At 39.7% G+C, this 21166-nt stretch overlaps 2 protein-coding genes across 15 annotated transcripts in view; one reads left to right on the forward strand and one right to left on the reverse strand.

Annotated features, from left to right (window-relative positions):
* Positions 1–12275: 12275 nt before the first annotated feature.
* Positions 12276–14925, forward strand: LOC109478739 (alpha-2,8-sialyltransferase 8E-like). Its single transcript, XM_019780457.1, has 5 exons — positions 12276–12413; positions 13122–13234; positions 13541–13633; positions 13989–14239; positions 14637–14925. The coding sequence occupies exons 1-5, from the start codon at positions 12276–12278 to the stop codon at positions 14918–14920; spliced, it is 879 nt and encodes a 292-aa protein (XP_019636016.1). The 3' UTR covers positions 14921–14925.
* Positions 14926–15990: 1065 nt separating this feature from the next.
* Positions 15991–21166, reverse strand: part of LOC109478693 (titin-like) — a 43567-nt gene continuing 38391 nt past the window's right edge. For 9 of the 14 annotated variants that reach the window (XM_019780380.1, XM_019780375.1, XM_019780384.1 and 6 more), the window contains 5 exons: positions 20663–20800; positions 20339–20392; positions 19662–19694; positions 18881–18913; positions 15991–17856 (listed from right to left, as the gene is read on the reverse strand). In XM_019780380.1, coding sequence (XP_019635939.1) covers positions 17689–17856; positions 18881–18913; positions 19662–19694; positions 20339–20392; positions 20663–20800 — 426 coding nt within the window. In that variant the 3' untranslated portion in view covers positions 15991–17688. The remainder of the gene's footprint in view (positions 17857–18880; positions 18914–19661; positions 19695–20338; positions 20393–20662; positions 20801–21166) is intronic. The other 5 variants (XM_019780374.1, XM_019780371.1, XM_019780373.1 and 2 more) reach the window with 5 other exon arrangements.

Consider the following 21166-nt stretch of genomic DNA (forward strand, 5'->3'; position numbering starts at 1 on the left):
ACTCAAACAAGTGTTTAGATAGCAGAGTGTGGTGACTACATGTTCGGAGAAGTTACATATCCAAAGAAGTCCAACTAACATACTGTGTGAGTTGTGGAGGCAGGAAGAGTGGGGAGGGAGGGGGGCACAAGTTCAAGGTTAGAGTGCTGTATATACTAAGTTTTTTGGCGGGAAAAATTAATCCAATTAATCAACCAGGTGAGGGTCACAATCATTCTGATTTTTGGCGGGAAAATTGACCCAAAAACAAATTCAGGGGGAGGGGGAAATTTGACTTGACTTTTAATGTTTAAACAAATCTAAAGCAAATTTCTGGGCAATCTGGCATTCAACAACAAGAGGAATTTTGTGAGGGCAATTTTTTTGCCTGGAAAATTTACTGTTTGGGGAGGTTGGCCTGATAAGAGTGTTTGGGAGTTTGTGTGAGGGTTTGTTGGAAAAGTATGACATGTGAGTGACATACAGAAAGAGAGGAATTGTGTTTTGTCATGCAGTGATAGAAACCAGGGGTGCCAGAGTATACAGTGCAATTTTACGGAATACAGTGCAATTTTACCAGTGACATTGAATCACGTGACTTGGACCCTGCTTTCCTTGAGTTTCAAGATGGCGAACGCCACCGACTCACATATTTCTGTCTTTTTTCGAGCGAATTCGAAATGATCCCTGTGTCTATCTACGAGACCAGTCCAAATTCGCTCGAAAAACACAGAAATATGTGAGTCAGCGGCGTCCCTGGAAAGCCGGGCCCAGGTTACGTCATTAGTAAACTTGCACTGTATTCCGTAAAATTGCACTGTATACTCTGGCACCCCTGGAAACTGTCATTGACAAACTTTGTTATCACTGTTAACATATACATGTAGCAATTCAACTCTCCTGTTCCAAAATCCAGGCCAAGCAGACTCAAGCTCATGAAATAAAGTCTGTCAGCGTAACATCACTGTCAAACTTTGCTAGATCAACATGAGACAAGCCTTAAATTTTGCAACAGGAGGTAAGAGCTGCTACAAGTCCATAAACAGTGATAACAAAGTTTGGAATCTACATGACTTCAAAAGGAATCAGCAAAACAAAACTACACCCATTTTTTCCTGCCATTGTTCAAGTTCTAAACTTCCTTCCCTGAAGATCAACTACCTAACTTCTGCATCTTAAATGACTACATTTCACAATTTACATAACGTGTCAACCTCTCACTGCAACAGTCTGTCTACAGTTATAATGTTTTAAGTTACACTACTGAATTTCTGCAACTTGCTACATTTCACTGCAACTATCTGTTTTTACTACCTAATAGTTATTAATTACCTAAGAAATGACTACAGTCGAATTCAAAGCCACTTGAGAGTATGTAATCCTCTTAACTATAAGAATTATTGAAATGTGCAAAATGCTGTCGCCAGATATGAGCCAAATCACGTCATCATTGCTTTCTTCACTTTCCCACTTTGCCTACTATATATGTCTCACAAAAAATGTACTGCAACACTAGGTTTGGTTCATGACTTGGAAGAAATAGCTACGTGTTTTGAGATTTCTGTATTAACCTCCGTTATCACTCAAGTAAGATGGTCACAACGTTTAGATAGAGCTGCATATAAGACAAGAAATTGTTGTTTTGACGAAAGTTTTTTGGGGTTTCTAAGGAAAGAAGAAAGGAGTGTGCGCTGTCATTTCATAGTCACCCTTGCTGAACAAAATGTTTTAGTCATGACAGTTATCTTCATAACCGTTGTTATGCTCCCTTACTCCTAAAAGATGAAGCTTAAAACTGTATATCTTTTTGGAGAAAAAAAGCCAAAGTGAGATGTTATTTTAAATGTTTTTGAATGTAATCTTTCACAGAGACCGTAAAGTGTAGGGGAAGGAGATCCACCTCACTGTCTCGGCCGTACCTGCTGGACACTGGACTTTAATCAAGCCTCACTGGAACTCCAGACCTGTCTACAGTTTTGTTGTTTGTAACAGTTATACTACCAAATCTGTCTATGACATAACTACACTTAAAGACAAAGGCAACTTAACGGTATTTAATCCTTGCTTAAAAACAGAATGTACTTTTATTTTGCTGATTCCTCAACTCAATTTCTCCCTTTCAATCATCACACACAGCTTACCTGTAGTACATTCACTCTACAGAAAGAAAGCACAACATTGCCTTTTCCATATTCTGTAAAGAAATAGGACATATTTCCAGCAATCATTATGTGACCAAAGTATTTTCCCTGAAATCCACTTCATCATGGACAAAATTGTATTTGAATGATATTGAATATAACATGCAGTAATTACATAATTATGTACAGTGTTATTTGAAAAGAAAACGTTATACCTTGTGTTTTTTGTAAAATATGTTAATATGAATAATCTTGATTGTGTTTCACCTATCCTTAGACACATTTCACAACTGTAGACAATGTATGATATTTTAGGTAAATCATCAGGGACTTAATTAGATTTGTGTGCTTTTTGCAAATTCAAAATTGTGAGCAGATTGCAAGTTTAGCAAATGATGTTATCTTTGAATTATAAAGATTTAGAACTTAATTCGACTATTCCTGGCCAGAATATACATGTATATGTAATTCCTCAAAGAATGAATTATTGTGCTGGAAAAATTTCAAGAATTGCATCACCACAAAGTTTGCACTTCATCCAGACTGCAGGTAAATCAAACAGGTTTTAAACATAACGGTTCATTCTGATCTGAGGAATTATACATCTTGCTTCTGGCCTGGAATGCTAAATGCGTTTGGGAATGTATTATCTATTTCACCTTGCACCTGTGCTTTACAATGTAAACCAGTCAAAATTGAGGAAGGTGACCGATGGTCGCTGAAATGTCGGCTGAAGAAAACACTTGGTTCTGCAGAATGATCTTTTAAGATTAAAAGGACTTTGATCAAAAATTTGTCAGGTTTGTACTTGTCGTTATGTTGCATCCCTATAATTTATGTTCAGGAATTTTACAACCATCTCACATTATGTATGGTCATATCTGCCAAATTAAAGTATTATTCTGTAAAAAAAATTTATGCGCAATTTTATTAGTGAATTTGAATATTCCAAATCTTGCCAGTAAATTAAAATGAATAATTTCATTATTCACATTTTGTTGCATTAATGACTGCTTCACCATGTACATTTCATTTACTCCACACAAATTTTAGATTAAAGGTCCTGGACAATTTCTATTTCAGGAAGGACTTAAAAAAAGTGAATACAGTAAGAACTCTCATAATTTTATGAACCACAGCAAGTTTTGAATTTATGTTTTGGATTTTCCATATAAGGGAAATTTGTGACAAATTGCATTTTGTCATACAATGTATGTTCCATATCAGAAGTGTTATTTGAAAAATCAGTAAATAATATTGTTCGCAACCAAAACTTGACATCTCTCCACCAGTAAACAATAACAGCTAAAAATCACAATCATCATGAAAATGTCTCTTAATTCCAGCTAACTTTCCATTTTTGAGTGCTACACAACATTCATCCCTAAACATTGTTGCTTTTCTGATTGTTTAGATTATGTTTTCTTTACATGAAGGACAATTTTCATTTCAGAGATGGTTTTTGAAAAGAGAGGAATCCAATGTGGATTATGATGAAGAGGATATCAGGGAAAACATTTTGATCAGAAATGCTTCTGAAAACATATCCCATTGCTATACAGAATGACAGGCAATATTGCAAGTGCTCTCCTCAGTAGGAAAACGTACTGTGTTCTCTGACATATCTACAAAATATTAGTCACAACCTTAAACTAGATATTAGTATAAGAAATGTGAACTCTTTCAGAAATGACAACAAATATAGCAGGGAGGGCCAATTTCAACAATGGTGTTTGGGACTAAAATACAGGGGATCGCAAACATGCCCTTTCCCAACATCTTTCATTGTCATTTCCAAGGGTCTGCATGGGAGGTCCCGATCATGCTTTGCGCTTAATTCTGGAAGGCAGTTACTCTTCATTCGTGCATGCTGTTTGCTTAAAACATGTTGATTACATCCAAGTTTTTCGACTTCAAATTATGCAAAATTCAAATGGCATGGCACAAAATTCTGCCAAGCAGCAACCGCGCATTACGCTTCACTTGTACAGCCTTGATTTTAAACGGTAAATAGAACGACCCGGCTTTGCATTATGCAAATCTAAAAGGACTGCTTACGCACTGCGGCATGCAGACCTCATTTTGAAAGAGTTCTACAAATAAAAGGAAACTCACGGTCAAGTCCGATGTTCTCTTGTCTCGTAGCTGATGACAGGTCCTTCAGATCTAGAAACACATGCAGGTCCTCCTGGAATATGCACAGGAATGCAGGTCCTCCTGGAATATGGACTTGTCATGCAGGTACACAGGATAGCTGACAGGTCCAACAGCACACACAGGAGCATGGTCAGGTCCCACATGGTCAGGTATACAGTATCAGCTTCTCAAACCTAGGGTGTAAAAGAAATACACATTCAGAAAAATCACAGGCCAAACTTACATACATCAACAATATTCATAGAGCATGCACTTCATAACACAGGACCTCCAGGAATGTGGACAGGTACCCAGGATAGCTGACATGTCCCACAGCACACACAGGAGCATGGACAGGTCCCACATGGTCAGGTATACAGTATCAGCCTCCCAAACCTAGGGTGTAAAAGAAATACACATTCAGACCAAATCACACACATCAATCCACAGAACATACACATCATGAAACAAGATACATTGTCATATCCACAACATTTGTAAAACCTGTTCTAAAACCTGCTTTGAGTCAGGAACAGGAGTTTATGCTTAAACTTAAAGTTAGTGGAGCACAGAAATATTATCTAACAGTCAGTTAAATGTAAACAGGAATATCATGACCAAACAACAATCGCATTACAAAATACATCTCATGTTAATAACATATCACCCTTAATACAATCTGGACAAGTTGACACACATATCGACTGAACATTGCCAGCTACAAAAACATCATACAATCATAGCCAACAAACTAATGCAGGCATGGCATGGACTACAATGTACCAGTCTAAAACAGTAACAATACATGAAACACATTTCAAACACAAGTGCAACAACTTTCAAGCATAGGTCATATTGACAGAACATAATAATTTCTGTATCTGTATCTGTATCTGTATAGCCGGTATAACCGCCTTTAGGCGTAACACACCAGCTTCGCAGGCACGCGGCACGGCGGCAGCTGGCTATATTACACCGATCGACTTGTTACACCTAACCCTTGAACTTCTAGCTCTAGACATTGTTTAAAGCTATCTATTGACAATGCCCCTACTGTACTTGGTGACAGTGAGTTCCACTCTGCGATAGTTCTAGGAAAGAATGAATTCTTGAACACCTCAATCCTTGGTTGATAACTCTGGTACTTGAATGCATTTCTTGTTCTCTTCTGGGCTGGTATTAGGTACTTAGTAGTTGGGACATTCACCAGTTTATTAGTCATTTTGTACATCATGCATAGTCTGGACATCTTTCTTCTGTCTTCCAGTGAGGTCCACTGTAGGTTTCTTTTCATTTCCGTGACACTAGCACCTCTTTCATAGTTGTTCATACAGAATCTTGCAGCTTGATTCTGTACCCTTTCCAATTTGTCTTTGTCTTTCTTTGTATATGGATCCCATACTGTCGCAGCATATTCTAGGTTCGGTCTTACAAGTGACGTGTACGCGAGTGATTTTACTCTAGTTGGACATGCCCACAGATTACGTTTAATCACTCCCAATGTCTGTTTCGCCTTAGTTGTGATATTAATAACATGTGCACCCCACTTCAGTCCGCTTGTCAGCGTGACGCCCAGATATGGATGGATTTTTGTGGTTGCTAAAGCCTGACCACAAAACTGGTAGCTAGTTGCATGTGGTGTTTGTTTGTTATGTGCATAATGTAGCATTTTAATTGGAAAACAATGTGGTTTGACAAGATTCTCAATTCCTGTAAAAGGCAAATGTAAAATACATCAGCATCTAAATACAACCAATTAAATTTCTATTATAATCATCTGTAATTCATACATCAAGTATCCATACAATGATTTTACCCAAAGTCATATATGTTTTGTACGTCCAATCAAAATTGTCAGAACATACATTGTATATAAAACACGTGGTCAAACAATCATTCTCTTATTGAAGAAATATTCACAGTAACATTTACTGCAGGACAGAAATCCAATTTTGGTAAGAAGCAAATTAAAAATTTTACGAAAGATAATATAGTAGAATGCCAGGAATATTAATTTGATGAGAAAGGTTATATCAAGTTGGACGGGAAGCATAAGTAAAAGTCCTTCTTCTCCCTTACTTTAAAGGATCCTGTAATCATCTATTATGCAAATCAATCTAGTTCAGGCGCGCCCTCGCACATGCCACGCCACCATGCTTTAAAAAACACGGTCATATTTCTGTGGTGTTACGGCGTCTTTCCACACCAGACTGTCCAAAAGTGGTCACAAGAATACAGAGAACAAAGTTACGTACTACTCACCACATAAAACAGACGTTTGTCGTCTTAAAGAGGCGAAGTTTTAGCAGAAGTTTCTCCCGCTCCATGTGCAGCCGCCATCTTGGAACTTCTGAGTCCGCGTGGCCTCATGGGTAGTTCCCACCTGTTAGTCCTCAGCTGATAATTTGAATAAAGATAATGCAATCATTTCTCGGTGGAAGCGCACATTTTGTCTTTTTCCTTACGTTTGTGACGTTTAAACAGAAACTGTGACGTCCCAGTGGATTGAACATTGATGCCAACACTCTCATGGAAGGGGAAAATAAGGACATCTGTCATCTGCCCTACCAGACCGAAGAGACTACTCTACTCCACTCTACTCTAAAAATGTAACAGATAACCAGTTAACAATTAGTAGTGCAATGTCTGTCCTTGGTGCTGAACGCCATCCACACACATTTTAATGTTTGGCTATTGAAATAGCCAAACATTCCTGTTCCTGAACAAATAACCAAAAAGTCTTGATCCCTGGTCACCATAGTTAGAAAGTGCAATGTCTGTCCTTGGTGCTGAACGCCATCCACACACATTAATAGCCAAACATTCCTGTTCCTGAACAAATAATCAAAAAGACAAGCACCACTCAAAAAGGCCAGACAAACCTATAATTAATTTATGTCTTTTATCCTAAGTAGATGTGGTTGTTTTGCTCATCATTCAACTTTATATATTAAGAAGGGACAGAACCTTAGTAATTATCTAACAAATGATCTCTTTTTGACACATTTGTCTTAAATATTGAGAAAGAACAATTTTATCTTCTAGCTAGTAGGTGACTACATCAAGAAGATATTTCTTAAATCTTTAAAGTTTTTTTCAATAGATCAACGATAATAAAAATGAGACAGGCATGTGAAATGGCCTGCCTGCTGGTTCTTATTTTACAAAAATTGAAATTTGAATCTGATAAACTTGAAGGAAATGTACACTTGAAAAGTTCTATTGGTAAATGCAAATGAAGCATAAGATGTATAACCTAATATTCTATTGCTTTTTTTTGCAAAATGTCTTCAATATCATACTTAGTGGTTTTATATGGACGTAGGTACGTAAGACGAATTTTAACCGCCGAGTTCTGCCCCTTCCAAACACACTCGCCATCTTGAAACGGCGTAGTCCTCCTGATAATGAATCACCAGGATTTGCATTTTTCTGAATAATGTAGAAAATTAGATTAATCGTAACGTAGTAGACAATCACTATGCCGCGAGGCAAAGTGACCATAATTTATAATTTGCTTTATAAATAGTGTTCTTTTATTTATCATTCAATCTCAAGAACACAGTAACGTTACTAGTTCTTTTATCTCAAAGTTTATGTCAACAGATCAACATTAAATAAAAAAACAAGTACATGAAACGGCCTGCCTTCGTGGCTTTTATTTTACAATGGTTTTAACCGCTGTACAACACGTACGCAATACGCACCTTATTTGGTTTAATAGTAACGCATATGTCTAAAGGAGGTATTAATATCTATAGGCCACAACAACAACAACAGCATATGTTCGTGGATATGGAGGAATCGTAGTTCAGCCTTGAAATGATTCTGGCTGAACCTTGGTTAATTTGCCCTTAAGGACTTATGGTCTACTACACAATTTGAGAAAGAGAGGCCTACTAGGCTTTTGTCCTTACCAAGGGCATTGTATAGAAGGCTCTTTCTATACAATGTCCTTGTCCTTATCCAGCTCACGGGTCACACACACACTGTGAATCATGAGGACACTGACAGGCATCTTCGACAGCGAAAGGACTACACCAAGAGATCCAGTTTTGCTGATTTCTAGATACTGACTTTGCCTGATTTTTATTGGGTGAAATACGCTAAGTACAGAGTGTAAAGGACTCTTTTTACACAACCAAGTCTATTATTCAGCTGACGTTTCGGTGAGCGTCTGTCACCTTCCTCAGGGCAATTCTGACTGGTTCACCTTGCAATCACGCATATGTGTAGATATGTAAATATTGTACGTTAGGGAATGCATCTATAGCAGCGACACCTGTTCTGCAGTGCAATGTGAACCAGTCAGAATTGCCCTGAGGAAGGTAACTGAGGCGGTCACCGAAACGTCAGCTGAATAAAAGACTTGGTTGTGCAAAAAGAGTCAGTCTTTACTCAGCTGTCTTACCAACCTGATGAAACTATTCACGGATACTCTGAGTGCAGTTGATAGAAATGTTGACATGCGTGACTCAAGAACATCGCAATTGCTTGCATATGACATTATGCTATTGCTGTGACTTGAAGTTGTGACCTTTTGAACTTACTCATGCTCGTACGTACTTTATTCACCCTATGAGGCCAAACGTGCAGCACTGAGAACTGACCCGCACATGTAGCTTGAGGCAAAGACATCTGTGTGATACCCTTACGCTTGCTTTAGGCTATAAAGATTTACCTTACTGTAAACCCGTGTTCATATTGGCTTAGTATCCCCATCGTGGGGTCATGTACGTGGCGTAACGGCAGAGCGTTCGACCAAGAGGTCCCGAGTTCGAATCCCTGTCATGCCATGCACCGATCTTGTGCCCCTGTGAAAGTACTTTACACGAATTCCCTTGCTTTACTCATGTATATTTGTTGTCCGTTCATGCGTTTGTCTGTCATAGTTGCGACGTAAAAATAAGTTGAAAAACTCGAGTTTGATGGAAATGTTGGAATAGAGAAAATATTGGCTAGCACATGTATATACCCTAGTATGGACCGAAGTATTACACGTAAAAAACATCCACACAAAAAAGTACTACTAGTAATACTGGATAATTTAGACTGAATAGCTAGACATCGTCTTTTTGTTCAGTTGATAGCCCGTATACCAATTACCATTCCGGTGTGAATGACTCGAAGCAGTCCAACCGCTACGTGTACAGGGCGGTTGTATCATGTTAAGGCCGTTGCGTAAGTCTCACCACGCGTCCAGCGCAATGGCCAAGGTTAGGATCAACCGGACAGTCACCCTGGGTCTTCTTCTCGTCTCCTTGAACGTACTTTTCATGCTGATACTCCAGGAGTGCGTGGTGGGACCGAGCGGCCGTTGGGAGAGGTCCTTGCGGGACGTCAACATGTTTGAAAGTTTGCCAGTGGATCTGACGGCAGATACAAATAGGTGAGCCGTACGTACGTGTGCCCATAAGGGCGTCGATGATTAGGGAGTGTGCTTTATCTTTCTGACTCACTGTCTGGGTGAAAGTACAACAAGAAACGTCTAAAAATATGCTTATTTGTTCAAAACAGTAAACATAAATGTTCGAAATACACATGAGGTTGTCAACAATGCCTCTTAGGGCAAGCTCATTTCCAACCAGCCCTATATGATTTTTAGTCAGTGATTTTCAGTCCATTTGTATCTACACACTGTCTGGGTGAAAGTACAGCAAGGAAAGTCTAAAAATATGCTTATTTGTTCAAAACAGTAAACATAAATGTTCGAAATACACATGAGGTTGTCAACAATGCCTCTTAGGGCAAGCTCATTTCCAACCAGCCCTATATGATTTTTAGTCAGTGATTTTCAGTCGATTTTTGTCCAGTGAAGAACGTTGCAGTGTGCTTACACGTTAAAATACTTTATAACTTTTCATCTATAGCCGTATCAGTAAAGATTTGGCAACTAGAAAAACAAAGCATTATATAAAAGTCGAACCAAATCAAATGAGAACTCAGTTGACTGACAATTGACCTTAAAATGTTACCAACCCCTTAGGCGGCCTCAGAGTGTAACCCAGAAGATACAAATGTTCAACATAAACAAAATGTGAACTGAAAACGCTACATTTTGTACCCCTTTCTTAAAACGCCCTTTCATTTGCTTCAAATACGTCAATTTTGTTAAGAAAAAAACAGTGAAAGATTTGATAAAGAAAGAAGACAACTATGAAACTTTCATAGTTCTTTTGTGTTATAGTTTCCTTACGAAATCTTTTTATTAAACAAGTACCAATAGACCCCATCCGATAGTCATATATGGACAAGCCCGCGCAGCGTAATCACTAGTATCCATGTGATTAGGTATGAAAGGATTGGTTCAATCCTCGGTTCAATCGGTTGAGACAGACCTAGTCTGACCTTAGCTCGGACGTGGCAGTTGTTGTGAACAATAATCAAACTTTTACATACCAGTAGACAGTGCCTGCTACGTATTGTGTAAGCGTGTTACACCGAAAGGCGGTTGTGACAGGCTATGCAGATAAGATCAAGATTTTGCCCATGTTTACTGTCACGTACTAGTTTTGTTCATAGTGTAAGAAAAACGTTAGAAAACTTCCCACAGGGACCTTTTGGTGTATATAGTGTAACTTGGCCATGTGTGAAGAACTAGTAATCTCCAAGCAGATCTTCCGGTGGCCTGTAAAGACAGTAAAATGGCTAGGGAATATCCATTTGCCAGACAGTTGTACCATTTTGCCACCCGTGGGCAGCTGATGACCTCTAGATGGTCAGTTTTAACCGTAACCCTTTTGCCGCCAGACATCTGCTTTGAGATTATAAAATAACCTCCCTGTCCGAATTGAGTATCATGGCCCATCATCCTGTCCTAACCCTGCGTACATACATTCTATCATGAGTCGTATACTAGTACTAGTATTTCTTTAGTACTGACATATAGCCAAGACTACCGGCCCATCTAACCACAAGCTATGAACTGTAAGTAATGTTTTAACAATAGAAGAAATACGTACGGTGGCCCCCCCTCAATATTGTCAAGGTTCATTGAACTCTCAAATCATGTTGAAGAATTCACGTACCAAAATTAAATCCCCAGTCACGTATATCAGTAATAGTTTGTAGACACAGGGGAAATTTTTCTGTTTTCATTGTATTCTTGATCCTTGCAATCTCTTTTAGGACAATAAAAAGTAATGTTACCAAGAAGACAAAACTGCGGAGTCACAAGTTTAATGAGAAGACTTTTAGCTGGACTGACTTCAACAAGACAGCAGTAACCATTCTCAGGTGGGAATTCGTATTCAACTGTTGTTGTTATGTGGGACAATTTATACTTTTATGGTCTTTTAAGAGTAGCACATGAATCTCGCTATGTTTCAGAGCAAGAACGCTTGTCAGTATGTCATGTACTAGTATATCATGTAATGTACATATACAATGTACTAGTATCAGTGAGATGATCCATTGTATACCGTGAACAAATTATCTCTTTAATAAACATCTCTTGTCGTAGTCCCTTAGCCTCTACCAGGCTTCGGGAAGGGGATGGAAAGAGTAGACATGTGCCAAATAAAACAGACAGATTGTACATGTATCAGGGGAGTTGGTCGACGCTAAGAGAACAGTTTTCGGGAGAGGCAAACTGTTAGTAGAATGATTTCTTATGACATCAACTATATCACAACAGTCGCAGCCCGAAGGCTGAATTGATGAATTGATATTAGTTGCCGATAGACTCGTTCTGCTTGTAATCTGGACATTCCGAAGCGTCAAACCGAACGCTATAGAACGAGTGCTGTACCACACATGGTTTGTTTACTGAACACGTAATTGTCTTTCACTGTCGCAAATTGCCCTATAACTTGTATTTTTTTTTTATTCTAAAGTATTTTAAGTTCTCGGACCAACTCCCCTGGCATACCATCTGTCTATTTGGCCAATTTCTACTCTTCCTAGCCGCTTCCCGAAGCCTGGTAGAGGCTAATGACACTGTGTCCTTAACTCATTGCATGAAAAAATGAAATCAAGATTGAGATGATAATCCATATTTCCTTATCGGTTATTAGAGAGATGATCTGGAACCACACCTTGGTGAAGACACATCTGTACTGCTCCCAACACAACGTACCGGTCCACTCTAATCTCAGCTTCTTTGAGAGTAAGAAAGTCATCAAAGTCATGAGAGGAACAACTCAACACTTTCCCAAGGTACAGCACTAGTTCCCTACAAGGCTAGCCTGCCGTGTATGATCCAGTCTTATCGTGGTTGGGGCGGGTTTTCCTCGGGACTGCAGGAGCTCTTTCCCGCCCGCCTCAGCTAGGTTTCCCGGTAGGTATTTCAGGATGGGAGATTCGTGGTGGGGTCCCGGTGTGCCATCTCTATTAGCCTAACACTCCTACCAAGCGGCCTATCGTACTGGGCGGGGGCCCCGAAGACACAGCCTGCCCCCAACTACTAACTACTATGCCCCAACCACGATTAGACTGGACCCAATGCCACTACAAGGCTAGCTAGTATGATAACATTTGTTATCATTCTATATACAATACGTATCTTGTTTTAAAATTAAACTTTAAATGTGTGTTAGAATGGTCCGGTAGTGAACACGTCTTAAGAAAATGTTATGTTTTGTATGTAGAAAAACAGAAGTTAAAAACAACACGATTCACTGCACAAAGGAGGAAATTAACCTTATTGATAAATGACCTGCAAAATCCTATAGTACTAGTAGTTCCTTTTGGTATTTCGTACTGTAGACAAAGTGTCTGACTGTGCCCTTCATCTTGTCCCACTTTCAGACATAACCTGGTAACCTGGTATGTATTACTATTATTTAAGGCAGACATACTACTTGCTACTATGCTAAGTTATTACTATCAAGTTAATATCTGACGTTATTGCATTCACCCTATCAGAAAGTAGAATTTCCGGCAACACCATTACGCACATGCGCAGTAGTAGGGAACAGCGGGGTCCTACTGAACAGTCGATGTGCCACAGATATTGACTCCAAAAATTACATCTTCAGGTAGGACGGTTTTTCATTTGTCGGTTTATGTTGAAGCCACAGTGTGTTGAAGCATTAGTTATGTTAAAAGATTTTTGCACCAAAAATGTACATATAAATAATTGAAATTTTCTCATCTAGATTGTCATTTTCAATAACTTTCAACATATATGCGTCGCTAATATGTTGAAAATCCAGTTTTGCTGCCCTGAAATTGCATTGGATGCCTTTAAATCACATTTTCTCAATTTTGGCAAGATATTTGTAGTATCTTGGTATATTTTCAGATGATATTCACGTGTCTTTTTTCCCCTCAATTTTTACCAGAGTGAACCTACCGCCAGTTGGAGGAATATTCACCAAGGATGTGGGACATAGCGCTCACTTTGTAACCATCAACCCGTCCATTCTTGTGGAAAGGTGCGCTTCAGTACAGAATCACTTCTCTCATTGGATAAACTTCTAATTGTGATGGACATTCGGGATTGGTCTCTACTAGTACCTTTACCATAGCGATGATGCAATAGCCGTATTCATTTTTACGTCATTATGATTGATATAGGGTTAATGACCTACCCTTAGGTGTATATGGTGTTATAAGGCATGATAAGTTCTTTCAACTATCGAATAAAGCACCGAGTGAGCGAATATGAAGTAATATTGACCGACCAGCGGTTATGGCAAATGGTGTATCACATGTTAAGGAACACGGGGAAAATAGCTGAGATGTCAAGCTAAATTATGGATCCTAATAAAGTCAAAATCTACATTACAGATATGAATATCTGACCGAAGACGATCATCGGGAGTTATTTTTGCGGAGCGTGCTTGCCTATCAGGGAAACACGACCTTCTACACGCACCCTTTCCACAATCCGCTGTACCGGAAAGCCACATACAGAGCCCTATTCCTGGTCCGGGATCGCGCGGAGGGAAACATCGTGCGATGGTCTCATCCAGACTTCCTTAGAAAAATTAACTCCTTCTGGAAGAAGAGAGGAGTTAAAGCTAAACGGATTACATCTGGTGAGTTAGACCCACTTAAGGGGTTTCGGGATGGAAAACGTTTCGGAAGAGTTAACCGTTACCAGTCTAAAGTGGGCCAAAGCGTGCGGAGGTTTTGTTAGGTGTTTTTCGTGTTTTTTTTTTTTGGCTTGTATGTCCGTTATTTGAACACAGTAGAATCACAGGATGTGGGGGCAATTGTGTAACCACAGATTGACAGGAAGGTCGAATTGGAGGTCAACATGGAAGTGTGAAATCGTCGGTCTTGTTTCAAAATTCATTTTTACACAGATGGTAGAGTATTAGTATGCTGTACTTGAACATACTGTTCATTGATGATATAACGTACTTTCTTGAATCGTAAGTTTTCAATTACAATGTAGATACAGTTTATCCCTTTTTCTTCCTCACACTTTAGGTCTGTTGGTGACCACCCTTGCGCTGTCTATGTGTGAGGAGATTCATCTATACGGTTTCTGGCCTTACAGTATGGACCTGAGCAAGAAAAAGGCCGTACCGTATCACTACTTCAAGCGACACGTCACTGTACAACACAAGGTTCTCAAAGAGGAAGAGGAAATATTTCACAAAATCGTCGACAAAAACTTGGTCCACAACATGCAACAAGAGTTCAATTTACTTGTGAACATGCACAAGGACAGGCTATTGAGACTCCATGTCAAGCCGTGTGTACGTGAATAAATCTGTCCAACCCAAAAGCGCCGCCAAGCGGCTGAGGTCATCATTGCAGGAAAACCGGCATCCATGTACCCTCTGTCTGTATTTTTGAGTACTACATACTACATTGTAGTACCTTGATACATGTACTAGTATGTATTGTACATAAGATAATTGTGCATTTTGCATTCGAGCAAAATGTTGTAAGTGTATAATAACCTTAGATCAGATTGTGGATGGTTTGGCTTTAACTCCATCTATCAGTTTGTCTAAAATTGCGGAAGGGGATGGTTCTTTGGTGTACAAAGGAACAAAAGTGTGCGAAGAAATAACCGATTTCGCAAGGGTAAACTTGCCGACTGAATGAACCAAGGAATTTCAAAGTTCCATTCCTTTGCACTCATCATAGTTTCTTGACATTATCCTTTCTTGTTGTTTCTTTCTGTACAGGAACTCATTCGTGAAAATTCTGACAGCAACAAGAATGTATTTGTAGGTGACAAAGCCTTGCCCTGCATTAATATATAGGATAATATACAGTCCAAGATGTAGCAGACGCACCAGTCAACATTGTTAATGTCACAATGTCCGTCCGTTGGATGGTGCTTTTCGCAGACCAGTGCAATACCCATATCCCTTGGGGACTCTCATTATTGTTTGTACTGCTAATTTATTTAACTAGATGTCATTGTTCTACTAGTATATGTCCATTGTAACATTAAATTGTTAAGTTTATTTTGAAAGGTTATGTTACAAAACAATGGGCATTTGAAAATTCCCATCACAATGTCTAAAATAAAAGTTATATAAGAAATAAATTCAGGAACAAATTATAATCAAAGGATTATATTCCAAAGTCCCTATGTCTATTTTAATTTCTAACTAACCTCAAGTTACTCCACAGGAAAGCTAGCCTGAGTGTCAGCCTTGTTAGCTTTCGTCCGCTACCCAAGGTCCGCTCCCCGCCAACAAGACTGAACCCGCACGTATTCCTAACGGCTGGTTCCTTGTTGGCGGGGAGCGGACCTTGGGTAGCGGACGAAAGCTAACAAGGCTGACACTCAGGCTACAGGAAAGCAACACAGAAGCAGCCATTTTTGTAAGGAAGCTCAATTTTATTGTCAACCATTCACTCAGACGAGGGAGTCTCACAAAAATGATCATAAGCCTAGATATTCACATACACATGTACACATAGAACCTCAGAAAATCCAGGGGGAAAGAGAAGTTAAGCCAATGAAATGGTTACAAATTTGTGAAGTAAACCTGATTGGTATATAACGTGATTAGTGTTTAATGTTAGCTTTGAGCCTTCTCTAGTACTATATGACGAGATGCTACATTTGGGAGTTATTACATGTGATATAAACCCTGCACACCCAGAAACGGCAAGTCCGTGTGTATATCCCGGTAGGGGAAAAGCTGCAGAAGGGTGTACGTTCGCAGGTCTTGCCGTGGAATGCCTTGATTGGCTGTGATTTCCTGCCAGTTTGCCATGCAGCCAGGAATGCTCAAGTCTTCATCGATTTTTACCTACAAGCTACTGACTATCGTCACGTCGGAAAATAAAACAAAAAAAAACATCACTTCAAAGGCTTATAGGCTCTAGACAGTTGTGTTACCAGGTTACCCGAGGATCGCCCGGTAACACACATGTAAATTAATATTCCCTCTCAGAAATGGTGCCATGTCCTGAACATCCTACAAACTCAACAGCAAGGAGAATGAAATGGTGAACAAAAGTGATTATTTGCAATTGTGTTCCACGCACCTTGAGATGCATTTCTCTGTATATCAGTACACACTCTAGCAGATAGAGTCTAGGTTGTTATATAAGGAATAACTGGTCTGGTACAATATGCATGAACTACAGACTGCAACATATACATTACAGTGAACACACACTACTTTCTGGTAATGGTTGTAGGTTGAGCTGTAAGAATAGAGGACATATGGCAACCACTGCTGGTGAGAAGCACACATACTCCACATAATAACACCTCCAGATGACCTAAAACTACGGCTAACTAAAAAGTTACAAAGTTCCACAAAAAGCAGGACCGGCATACCCCAGTACAATTCTCGTCTCTCGTGACCAACTGGCACACAGGGCAAGTCAAGTACGGCTGTACCATCCTTGCATAGACATAACGTATCGCTCCAATACAAGAGGGGCATTACAAAATCTGAGTTAAAAACATTATTCATATTACGTAAAACATTAGATTCGGAAAATTGTGTGACAAGACACATTTGGCAGTACCTAACAAAATGGGGCCATACTTGGCGGCATGCTACATCTAATGTCGTTAAAAATCACAGCCTACCCAGGCAAGCCTTCTTCCCAGCACTCAGCATTGTAAAAACATAAGTACATCCTCAATAGTGGTCAATATGGTCTTGTTTAAAATATAGTAGTGCTTGAGTAAAAGATAAAATACAGCCAAACAGGACTTGGTTTTGGTGCTGGGGGATGAAAGCTACCTGGGTAAACTGGTAAAAAGAGCTGCCTTGTCGGGATCATAGATTGATGCACAGAGAAAAGACAATCAAAATCAGCTTTAGGAAAGGTGGGAGACGGTTAGTTAGTTCTGTCGCTATGGAAAATCTCCAGACACGATCATTTACAATCATTGGAAATGCTACCGTTTCATTTTCTCAAGCAAAAACACACTTTATTCGCGCCCGGTGAGGGGTGCGGCGACCTAAGACACTTCGCAGCCAGAATTTTGGTCGTCCCACAGCCATTAGGCAAAGCTATCTACGGTCACAACTCTCGGGCGCGGCCGCGCCTAGTCCGTCTCTTGACTCGCGTCTCCCTTCTCCTCGTTCTCGGCAGGTTTCTCGTCGGCGACGATGTCTGCGGCGGCGGCCTTGGCGTCGTCCGTCTCGGCGGGGTTTTCCACGGCCACCTCGATCTTCTCCGGCTCGTCAGCGGGAGCCTCGTCCTTCTTCTCCTCCTGACAGAAACAAACAAACAAACATTAGACATGGTAGCTAGAGAAACTGCTACAGTGAAGCCGTCTAGTTAAACCCTTTAGTAAGTGAAAACTCTCCAGTCAGTACTAGTGCTGTGTACCTAAACCCACATTTAGGTTCAGGTCAAACATTTTTACAAGTCCAGAACCGGTCCAGCGAACCGGTACACAGCACTAGTCAGTACTATAGGTGTAGCTCCCAATGCACCTTTCTTATGTTAGGCCATACAATCGTCATAACACATCTTGCAAATTTTTGGCAAAATCTAAAACATGTAGAGGTAAAAACCTGTAAACTTCTATAGTCAATTGGAACTAATTAAAGCTGCCTTTCTAAAATTAGGATTGTGTGGCCTAACAGTAATACCGCATCTACTGGTACATCTTCTAGAAAACCGTGGTTAACTTAGTATAACAGTTAACAATTGCAGAACTAAAAGGCAAGGTCTTGCAGTGAAGTTGTCTTTTTTTAAATGTCATTTAAAGTGCTGTGCAGTACATTTGGTGAGACAACAGCATTGTTAATTACATTATTGCAATACCTTCATGCAAAGCAACATTAAAGAAGTGTCTTAGCTTAATTTCATTAACAGTGAAAAAATCATTAAGCAAGAAACAATAATTATTGATAAATGATTGATCAGTGATTATTGGGCCCCAGCAGTTCCGTCCATGCTGTGAGATCAGAGTAAGGATTAGGTCATTTATGATTAGGATTAATATGTGATGCTGTGATTGCTGAGAAAAGATTAGACCAACTGTTACGTGAGCTGTGATTGGAAGCAAAAATTGTGGCTTCACCAATCAACCTTCTTGGTTCTCCAACAACAGGGAAAGTCACGAAATTATTCAATTTGCAATCCCAAGTTAGCATTGAAACAATCGCTTGTAGAGCTTTCTTGTTACCAGTTTAAAAAATGATTGGTGAATTTCTCTTTCGTTCCAGATTGTTTAAAGAACCAAGAAGAATAGGGTGTTGCCGGATTCACTTTAACCCTCCACACACCTGAGCAGCAGGCTCTGTTGGGGCCTCCTCCTGCTGAAGGAAGGTTAATCACACGGTTACTAGTAGTTCATGCACACAGCCACAAACAAGGCATAGGAAAAAATGTTTGTTTCCTGTTTCAGTCCTGACAAAATTAAAGTCGGTAGGTAGGGATTACCGGTATCTTTTTATCTTCCTTTTTTATACAAAAAATGTATTAGATTTTGGCAACCTCGAGTGATCCAATCTATACAATACAGTTTAACAAAGTAAAACTTGCCTGAGGACAAATATAGTTTTAATGTCAATGTTGGAAAACCAATTGTACAACCTTTCATCACTCGGGTGTCAGATCAAGACATGGTTGATCAGCTCAAAAAATTTATGTCCCTTGCATTGGCAAAGGATAGGGTCGGCAGTTTCTAGGGTCAGTCGGGAATCAGGAAACAACTTTTTTTTCTAGGCCCAACGTACAAACAACGAGCAAAACAACATACACGTACCAACATGAAGGAAAACAACGTACCAATATGAAGCAAAACAACATCCCAATTTCAAGCAAAAAAGAAAAAAATCCAGCAAAACAACATGAACAAAACGAGGCAAATAATAAAAGTGTTGGCAAAAGTGTATGCCTTGAGTATGATGATGATGATGATGCAGTTTTCAAATTGTAAGCTACATGTCGTCATATCTACCTTGGGCTGTTACAGGAAAACATCAGTTTTATCTGCTTTAGAATCATATCAAGGACTTATAAGTTAATACACAAAGTAATGTGGTGATAAAACCCCAAACACACCTTCGCAGCCTCATCCACCTTCTCCTCTGTCTGCTGAAAATAAGAAAAGCACAAACCCTTAAAACTATGACATTCACTGATTAAGATTCATTTTAGGAACAATTTTGACAACTACTGGAGACAAAATATGTGCTGTAACAGGAAAGGAAGACCTGTATCTCAACTCAACTCAAATTTGACTTTTGCTTAAAAAAGACTCCAAGCCTTAACTTTCCCCATGCTGTGTTATCCCATTACCAATACAGATTTTGTGCCAAATGACTAACTTAGCAGACTGAGGGTTAAATCTTGAAACAGTGTGTCAATAGGAGCGATTGTTGTTTTTGTTTACATCATACACATGCAAATTATTGGTAGGCAAATTAGCCAACCGTAACCCGCTTCTTGCGTACTACTCACTGGCTGTGACATTGGCAATCACTTGTATGCCATATCATTTGTAAATCACAGCCAGCTTATAGGTTGCTTTATATGTTAATCTTATGTGTGGAACTAAAAGAATGATACTGTGTTCTATGGTGTACAATCTACCATGTGATGTTAGTACTCTTCTCAAAATGAGAAGAATATTGTGTTCAACAAATCTCCCATGCACAGACGTATTTAAGACCCCAGCACTACAACCCCCTAAAAGTACAACATGCAACTTGTGCTGTGAATCTAAGACTTGTTCCAACCTTTATGACATCTTCTGCCTTTTCCTTTCCTTCCTCAAGCTTTTCCTCTACGTTCTGTGAAAGCCCAGCAAAAGTTGTTAGACCAAAGACAACCAAAAGAAGTTTCTTCAACACATTCACATACCATACCACACCTTGTACTGACTCACATACCCTGACATAAAAATATCTTTCACTGTAGTATTGGTCTTGGTTAGTTCAAAGCAACAGTGAGTTTCAGTTAGCTGCCTGCACCACTATGCCACCATACAGCATGGAATTTGCTAAATGTGCTATGTCCTCAAACCCTTCACCCCACAGGCTTCACACCAAGCGTAAGCAAACCTCGGCAACAACAGCAGCCTCTGCCACCCCATTCACAGCCTCCTCGGCGTTCTTGCCCAACTGTGCAAGGGAATTTGGGGAAGCCATCCCTACCCGCACCACTACTGGCTCCAACTCCCCACCCTGTGCTTCCACTGTCTGCAAGAAGACACCAAGGCAAACAGCTTGTATAGACAGAAACCAAGGAAAGGGAAGCAAACCCAGAGTTGCCATAACCCCCTGCACACCCTTTTGTACTTCCACCAGAGCTCCCGGTCTATGATACACCCCAACAGTTTCTTCTACTTTTTAAAACTGTTCAGACAAGTTTTTTTTTACAGCTTCCCACTGCAACTTATTTTCTCATTTTCATAAAAATTGGTCAGGTATGAGCTCTTGGGCTGTATAAGACCATCCCATCAGCAAATCCTTCCAACAATTAAACTGGAAACCTTTAGACCATTTCCTGAGACAGAACCAGCCACTGTGAGAAACCTGCAGACATTCTGTAACCACTGTTAGCAG

The sequence above is a fragment of the Branchiostoma belcheri genome, unplaced genomic scaffold, assembly GCF_001625305.1.
Source record: "Branchiostoma belcheri isolate BF01 breed outbred unplaced genomic scaffold, Haploidv18h27 scaffold45, whole genome shotgun sequence".
In the NCBI taxonomy this organism is placed as follows: Eukaryota; Metazoa; Chordata; class Leptocardii; order Amphioxiformes; family Branchiostomatidae; genus Branchiostoma; species Branchiostoma belcheri.